We start from the raw sequence: 8,705 nt of genomic DNA, 5'->3' as shown, positions 1-8,705 counted from the left end.
TTATTAAAAAAAAGGGAAGGAATGGAAAACTGACAGACAGGATGCATGGATTACTTTCTCATTTAATGTGACACAATGCAGTCAGACTAAGATCCAGAGCTAATAATTTGTCGTTCACTCCAGCCGAATGTTACCTCCGCTTAATGAGCACAGAGGGAATGCTCAGCAGTAATATCGTCAAGGAACTAATTTTACTTGTGGAGCAGCTGCGAACTGCATGATTCTTGATGTTTTTTTAAATGTCAGTGCAGTTCATCACATACTTCAGTCTACACAAGGAAGACGCCAGAAGATATTTCCATAGACTAAATAAGAAGCCCGCCAGTTCCTGCTCAAGGTCTTCTGTGCTTCTACTTTAGTAGCGCAGTACAGCTACAGCACAGCTACAGAAACTAGGGGAAAAGTCTTCTGTTGCAGAAGCAGCACAGAGCCAATACAATTTAAGCTCAATTGCTTCTCAGTTCCCAAAAGCGCCAGTGATGGTGGCATTCCTTACAGAGCTGAATGCTGCAGCGAACTGGGGATCTGCTGTCCAGAGTGGAGTCACCCTGGCTCCTGCACAAGAATTATTTATGTTCCAGCTTCCCTCAGGATGCTGGAGGAGCTAAGAGCCATCTTTCCCCTTACTTCCCAACTGGCTGCAGCTACTATATTTTGACTCTCAGAAGCTCAGAACAAAATTTAGCTTTCTAATTGAGGAAAGGGGATATCTAGTTACTCTAGCCATGAAACCACCACGAAACCCAAGATGTACTTGTACCCAGGGCAAACTCAATGTGAGAACTGTGCAGTAATTTGTAGCTCTAACTCATGTTCTAGCACCCTCACTTCACTCCTGCATGCACACATGATTTGGAAAGGCAAATCAGCAGGATTTTTGTTTTGAATTTCCTTTGAAATATCTAGTACTGATGAAAGATTTTGGAAAGAACTACATCTTTTTAGTCCTTCCCAACCCAAAAGCTGCATGAGGAGGGGCAATCCAAGCTGCCAGGAGGAAAGAAGATTCATGAAAACAACATTTAGGGGTGAAAGGAGATTGTAGCCTTTATAGTTCAGTGGGATATTTGTTCGGGTCCCTCACTTGTGAGGTTTGTATTTTACACTGTGTCTGAAGTAAAGATGCCATAGAATGGTCAGGAACACCATAAATCTTGTCTCTTGCATTGCAGCTTTGAGGCTGTGTTTGCTTCTATTTACTGAGCTAAATAAGTGCCAGCAGCTGGGATATCAGGTAGATAATTAACAACCTACAGCGAAGACAGGGACAGGAAGAGCAGCAGAGATGGGCTGAGCTGATGCTTGCTGTGCACTGAAGCAAGACGCAAGTGCTTCTGTTTGCATTCCAAATATATCCCCATTTGGGGCTGCATGTGGAGCTCCCAGTCAAACTCAGAGACACATCTACAGGTAAGATTTAGGCAAATAAACGTCCTACCAGTACTAGCCCAGCCTTTGAGCACAGAGCAAAGGAGGGTGACTGGAACTAGAGCCCCTGAAACCTGACTATACAGTTTGTGTTTTACCCACCTCTTTTTGCCTTAGCAAGGACAATGACAGGAGTGAAATGGAAAAGGAGTCTGAATGGCTTGTGTATGCATAATGAGTAGATTTAGGAACCCCAGAACACTTTCTTCTCTGCAACATTTTTAATTTTCTGCTCACTTGCATTTCTGAAATGGAAACATAGTACATACCATACAAAAAAACCCATACCCCTATAAACAACACCTTGGCTTCAACAAAAACTAAATTTAAAGTAATGACATGGGAAATAATAAAATTATTAGAAAACAACATCACAGGGAACCTGTGAATTATCTTCTGTACTAGTAGATTGTATGAATTGACTCACAAGTATAAAAGAAGTAATGTCTAGTTTCTAGGAATGATCTTCTCTGAACTCCTGAGCGGAATTTTGTAAAACACTTTACAAATTTTTCCATGGAGAATAGCCATGGAGACCTCAGTCTGGGAGAACTGAATGTAACACAAGTCCTATGAGAAGGGTTAAGCCAGACTATGCTGTTATTTAGATACTCCATTTTTGTTTAGACCCCCTAATCCACGTGGTAGTGAGGAAATTCCTTCTTTGCAGGAAGACTCATTCTGGAACCAGCTGCTGCACAGCAGTGGGCAGGAAGATACAGGATGGTCCCTGGGCTGTTTAGCTTTAGAGGAGTACTGACGTGCGTGACTCAGCTTCATGTCCAGTCGCAGACAGACAGACTCTGAAGTCCAAGGCAGTGGAGAGGGTGCAGTTATTCTAGCTTCGCTGCCCAGCACCACATCAGGGATGCCACATGGATGTTCTGAATTGCTCAGAAGTTGCCTTGAAAATGTTTCAATGGCATTGCACTTGCCCATGTAGAACAACCTTAGCGCCTCAATGGTCTTGCTGGAATCTAACGGGAAATTGTAGTTTTTCTTTTTTATCTCACTTACCTTGCTGTTGAGGAGTACCAGGTTGCAACCATGGACTTACATCTAACATTTCATGTGTAGAGTTTTACAAGGAAAAGGGGTGGATGCACAATTAAAATGTCAAGAGGCACAAACAAGATTTGTTTCTTCATGCAGGCTATTGACATCCTCAGTGACATTCAGGAAGCAGGGAATTGTATTCCAGAAGGAAAAGCTTTAACACTTTAAACTTCACCCTCCACTTGACTGATTTGCAGAAGCTAGCTCTGCAGCATATTTCTGACCAAGATTATTGCCCCCCCTCCCCACCAAATCCCTGGCTAACCAAGAAGCTTCATTCATGTCCAACAGGTCTTTTTTATTCTGCTGCTCTCTGCATCACACCAGAGAGCAGCCTCAGCAAAGAAAGATGTTTGTTCTACTTGTTTTTACAAAGATACCATATTCATGTTCCTTTCTGTGTCAGTCTTACGCTGGCGTCTCTTGGCTCTTCCTCCTGACACAAACCAGATGAATAAAGAACCTGCTAGGACTCCGGCTACTGCAGCCACAATAACAGCCCAGTAGGGGACTGAAGGTTCGGTTTTCTCCAAGATGAGATCTGAATTTCTGAATCCACTGTTCCTCAGTGTGGAAAGAAAGGGTTTCTCCTATAAAGGGAGAGCAAAGGTTTTACCAACCGCAGACCACTCAACAGGCAGCATTCAGACAAACTGCCATTGCTCCTTCCCAGAGAGGAAGGATCTTTACACAGACTATCACCTGTTTCTGCTTTCTGTCTTAGCCCAAATTCTTTCCTGCCCTAGTGCCTGAAAGTTATCAGAACAAAAAAATAGCCAGCTCAGAATCAAGAGTGATGGCATCATTTCCAAATTCATTTGCTGCAGACAGCCAAATGGAAATATGTAGACTCATTAAATCTGGCTTAAATGAGAGGCTTTCCTCTGCAGTGAGGATAATTTTTTCGCATTAAAACTAAAGTAGATTTTCCTGTGTGTAACAAAGCAGTAGCATATTTCATCTATTTAAAGCCTTCACAAAGATACTCTTTTAAAAGAACTTTAGCAACAATAAGAAAGAATAACAATAAAAGTGGTTAATGGAGAGTGTGGACATCTTGACCTTTACTTACTGAGCTTGGACATTTCAGTTTTGATCTGTCACGGGTAAAGTTGTTGTAAGTCTGCTTTTCACCAACTGGCTCCAGCTGAAGAAGAGAAAAGTGGTAGTGAACATAATAATGTTTTTCCTCCTCAGACTCTCATGACTTGGGTGGTTACAAATTTTATCCAACATTTTGGTGCTTGCAAAATGCAGAAGTGCAGTAGAAGGTGCATCACAGCAAGATTTCCAAATATTTTAACACTCATAAACTGAAGACATTGAGAATCTGATGTACTGTTTGCAGAAAAATTCCCTGAGGAAGCAAGGAACAGGAGAAGTCTTTCCTCCTTTTGCACTGAATGGAGGAGAAAATAATTCTGAATACCACATACTTTAAATATTCTGCTAAAAAGAAAGTCATTCACTATACTCCCAGTCCTCCCACGTACACATCTCAAATAACAGTGTAAACCACAAAGGAAAAAAACACATGAGATGTTAGTCATGTTACTTAGCATGTTACTGAAATAAAAATGCTTAGGTGTCACAGTGATGGAAATGACTTTCGAAATGACGTAGATACACATCACTGTTACAGAGACAGGATGATATGGTATCAACCTTTGCAGTCTTCACTCAGACAAGAAATTCCCTGGGAGTTTTAGCTGAGACTACTCACACAAAATTGCAAGAAGTGAGTTAAATAGAGCCTTTCATATTATCAGTTGTCAGCTAAATTGCAGTATCTGACCATAGGCTCAACCTGAGTCCATTTCAAACTCAAAACAAAATATGTCTCGGCTAATGGCATAGAATTTGTGTTGGCTAGAAGTGCACATACCATCGGTTACCATAGTTAAGTTAACGAGTTGAGGCTTGCTCAGTCATGTTAACTGAAGTGTTTACGACTGTGTATGGACATGCCTGAAGTAATGACTTTAGGACTGGCCGATAGACAACTGCAGAGTTGTCATCCAGTGCTTATGGGAATTGAGTGCAGAGGAGTGCTGTTGATTCTGCTATTGTCTGTGTGGGCATTTACTGTCCTCAAGAGATTAAAGTGTCAGCTGTATGCTGGAGAGAAACAATACCACAACACACCCAATACAACATGAAGAAAATGAATTCTGTTCATAAGATTCCCATATGGAAATACTGGGAATACTTTCTCTCGCTAATTGAGTTAAGAAAAAAAATAAAAAGGAAGTAGAGACTGAAAAATGAAAAGAGAGAGATGAGATGCACGTGACTAGGGAAGGGAAGAAATCATGCAAGTGGAAAGATGAGAAGTAAAACAGAATGCCAAGTTTTGCCGATTGTCATAGGGTCCTGCTGGGTTCATCTGAGAGTTCTAATCACTTGGTCTCCCCGCCAGCTAATGCTGTGAAGACTGAATTTGGTGTTTGGAGGGAACAGCTCAAATTTTGATGTGATTATTTTCAAGATGTGTGGCTTATATACTATAGCATTCTGTCTGCCCTATGACTGGTTATTTGTAGATAACTATAACACTCCCTCTGCCAGGGCACTTAGTAAGGAGTCTGGCACGGAGCCCAGACAAAGGATGATAAGGTGCAAAATTCTGTAGCCAGCCATGCTTGCTTCATCTCTGTGCAATCTGCTCCTCAAGGGCCACAGCCTCTGAGTCTTAAAGATGATAGTATCCCCATGTCCATGAGGGTACAGAATAACATCTGGAAGAACCACATAACTCCTCTAGAGCATGTGGCAAACATGGAAACAGAACACAGTCTAAACACACTGCTCTTGAGCTCCTCTCCTGGGACAGGGGACTGATGAGGTGGTTCGGAGCCTCTTCAGACTACAGAGTCCTCTGACTTCAGAGACCAGGAACATGTTTTGCTTTGCATGAAGCAAAAAAAGGCAAAGAACATCACAGTTGGGGAGAAGCTCTTGAAGCCATGCCCATCCCCGCCTACCCAAGCAGTGGCCAGGCACAGCCTGGCCCTTTATGAGTACTGACAAGAATCCATGTAATTTGCCCATAAGCCTACAGCCTGCTTAGCTTTTCCAAGAACAGGGAAACAATAGAGCTTTACAGTAAGAATGCACAGCCTCGCCATACATGGACTGCAAGTAAAAAGCAGGGATGACTTAAATAACAAGCAGTAAAATCTTCAGTTGACATAGACTGATGGGTCTCTACAGCAGGGAGTAGTTGTGCTTCGCATCAATAAGAACCTGATCCCTACCACCCTAGTAGAAAGCTCTGTGTCAATATTCTTAACATGCGTAGGAAGTGAGTGACAGTCTGGACAGAATAAAACTCCAGTGGCATAGAAAAAGGACTGATGGTGATTCACCATGTGGCAACAGAAACACAGATTAAGGCTACCATATGTCCAGGTACTGTCTCTTTTTGTTCTTCAAACCTGCATCCATGCTCAATTTGAATATTTTCTACATTTGCCTGGGGTTTCTGGGCCACCATCACCAGTGTTCAAGCTACCGCACAAGGAAATCTACCAGACTGCTGTCATCTGGAGTCCCAGACAGAGAAGCCTGACAGAAAACAGGCAGATTAGTTGTGCATATACAAATCAATTACTCAGAGCATGTGCATGTCTACCTCTTTCTATAACCCTGAGCCTACAGCTCATGTGCTACAGTGGGAAATTGCACAGATTTGTGCCCTGCATTTCCCAGTCCTTATACTCAAGTTCATTCTGCCGTATCTTGTAAGTTTCTTATCTTGCTTGATTTTTTACTTGAACTGAAAAGAAATTCCCCTCTATTTATGCCCGTTTCTTCTGTAAACCAGGATACAGGATCTCTCCTGGTGTTTGTGAGACAAGAGGAGAAAATATCACTGTGGCATGATAACTCCAGTCTTCCTTCCAGCATGGGAAACCTCATGGTTCTGAAAGCAACTGTGACCTTAGATTTATCATGTCTAGCACGTGCCTTTTACACACTCTTCCAGCATTATCCAGAAGTTATCAATTCCTCCAAAATGACATGAGGAATGTGACTGCAAGCAAAGGCATCATAGGTTTGACTTCAGCCCCCCATTAGTTTCAGTGCCTCTGCTGGAATTGTCTCAGATATTAACTAGAGTGGGTGGTACAAAACGTCCACACTATTAATGGCAGCAAGAATTCAATCACATGTGTGTTTTCCTAATAAATCCAACAGCATTCACTGAAGAAAAGCACACTTATTCAATAGTCTTTTCAGGAAGCCTATAGGACTGAATGTTTAACTATGTTGCTTTTTGCTTTAATGCAAGTTATTTACCAAATCAGAAGGGAAATTTTATTTACATTAAAACTCTCAGAACTTCTCATTTTGAATAAGCAAAGACTTATACTGTTTGACATAATATGATTGCTTTGGATTTTGTTCTTAAGCAATGCAGACTGAGCTTCAGAGTTGAGCCAACCCTGTCTTGCTCAGATACCAACTTTATTTCTTGTTTACTGTTTTGTTTCAGACACCTTTCTCGTGATCTTTTGTTGGGACTGTTACCAGAAACACATAGGGACCTAGGTCATAACTTCTTACCATATTATTCCAGAGAGCCACGGCCATCTCAGCATAGCCTCTTGCACTGAAATGAAAGCAGTCTGCAGCAAAGAAACTCAGATCTGGCTTGCCATTCTGCAATAAAAGCAAAAATGTGTTTTTCAGCATGTTTCAACCTTTGAGATCTGACATATTATATCGAATAGTGCACTGTATTTCACAATTTCAGTATATTCCTAAAGGCAATACGCTCATGTTTTGACACTGCAAATAAACTTAGGTACTTCTAGCTGTGGGATAATTACTGCATCTTGATACGTTCTGTGTAATGCAGCCTGCTCAACTTCATACAGCAATTTTTATACCAAAACTAAATTTATCATCAAACCAGCAGTCACAACTCTCACATGGACACAACATGGAAAATTTCACAGTTGAGACTGTGCAACTGTGACCTTAGAGTTATCAAGTCTAGCAGATACCTCCTAAACACTATTCAAAAGCTATAATTTCCGTGTGTGTATATAGATATATGTATATCTTTCCCCCCCCACCTTCTAGCACTATTCAAAGGCTATATTTCCCCAAAAATTACAGAAGGAGGTGGCTGCAAGCCAAGACATCATAGATGTGATTTCAGCCCCCCATTAGTTTCAGTGACTCTATGGGAATTCAACCCATGCTCCCCCTTGTACAGAACTGATAGAAAACTGCTTTTTCTTGCTCATTAAGCTTTTATAACTCAGACCTATAACCTTTCAGGTGTTGAAATTTGTACTGACTTTCAGGCCATGTTAAAAATTGTGGGCTTAGCCAGCTGTGGCAGAAGTTTGCCTTAGGGAGAATTTGCCTTCTCACTACCTCTATGGTGACCATTCTTTAGACTTGAAGGCTGCCAGAACCAAATGGGGATGATGTGACAGAAGGATCAGTATTACGTAAAACTGCGTGGTTTTTAATGGTTAATTCTGAATATTCATTTCCCTAACTACATAGCATATATTACGCAAAGCCTGGAGAAAAGAAGGCAAATCAGTGTTTGGCTTCAAAGGCTTCCCATTTCCAGGCTGGGATGAGCCAGGCATGCAAGTGCTGGTTTCTGTGTGAAGGAAGCCCAGACACATTCCATAACCTAGATCAGAAGAAAATTGTGGTGAATGCCAACCAAGATCCCATCAGGGGAAGCAACCTGCAGTTTAGAGGAAGCCAGAGGATTCTTAGCTTTAATGTGTGCACACTGCAAATGTTCTCTAAAGACATATTGATTCACAGGCAGCACAGTTTTCCTGTCTGTCACTCTTATTGCAGGTTCCACCTTGTGCTGCTAGACTGTGCAAAGAGAAGAAAACGCAGTCCCTGTGGCATGGATCTTACTGACTTAGGAAAATCAAGATACTGGCCCTTGCATAATGGGAAAGAAAAACAGGACTCACACTATCCAGGGGCAACAAGGTGTTTCGAAAAAATGGCTGCATGACAACTGCAAAGTCCTCACGCTTCTCATACCGACCACTGTTGAGAAGCTGTAATGTTTCAGCCTGTGTGGAGTTGCATAGTTGGAAGCAGAAAAGTTACTTAAAATGCCCATCTAACATTTGCCAGCAATCAAAAACATGCATATTATACTGCCTTCAATATAGGAAGTCACAAATTATTATAAATCCAGCTGAATAGTTTAAAGCAGCCCAGAG

The 8,705-nt window shown here is 41.6% G+C and overlaps 1 protein-coding gene across 1 annotated transcript in view; it reads right to left on the bottom strand.

The window, feature by feature from the left end:
• Positions 1 to 887: 887 nt before the first annotated feature.
• The window catches only part of PLB1 (phospholipase B1), a 91,070-nt gene continuing 83,252 nt past the window's right edge, over positions 888 to 8,705 (bottom strand). Inside the window, exons 55-58 of the mRNA XM_069852615.1 lie at positions 8,448 to 8,552; positions 7,054 to 7,149; positions 3,557 to 3,631; positions 888 to 3,074 (exon numbers count right to left, since the gene is read on the bottom strand). Of these exons, the coding sequence (XP_069708716.1) occupies positions 2,853 to 3,074; positions 3,557 to 3,631; positions 7,054 to 7,149; positions 8,448 to 8,552 (498 nt within the window). The 3' untranslated portion in view covers positions 888 to 2,852. The remainder of the gene's footprint in view (positions 3,075 to 3,556; positions 3,632 to 7,053; positions 7,150 to 8,447; positions 8,553 to 8,705) is intronic.

This window comes from Phaenicophaeus curvirostris, chromosome 2, assembly GCF_032191515.1.
Source record: "Phaenicophaeus curvirostris isolate KB17595 chromosome 2, BPBGC_Pcur_1.0, whole genome shotgun sequence".
NCBI classification, from domain to species: Eukaryota; Metazoa; Chordata; class Aves; order Cuculiformes; family Cuculidae; genus Phaenicophaeus; species Phaenicophaeus curvirostris.
The sequence above is the reverse complement of the archived record's forward strand: the minus strand, read 5'-3'. Positions and strand labels throughout refer to the sequence as shown.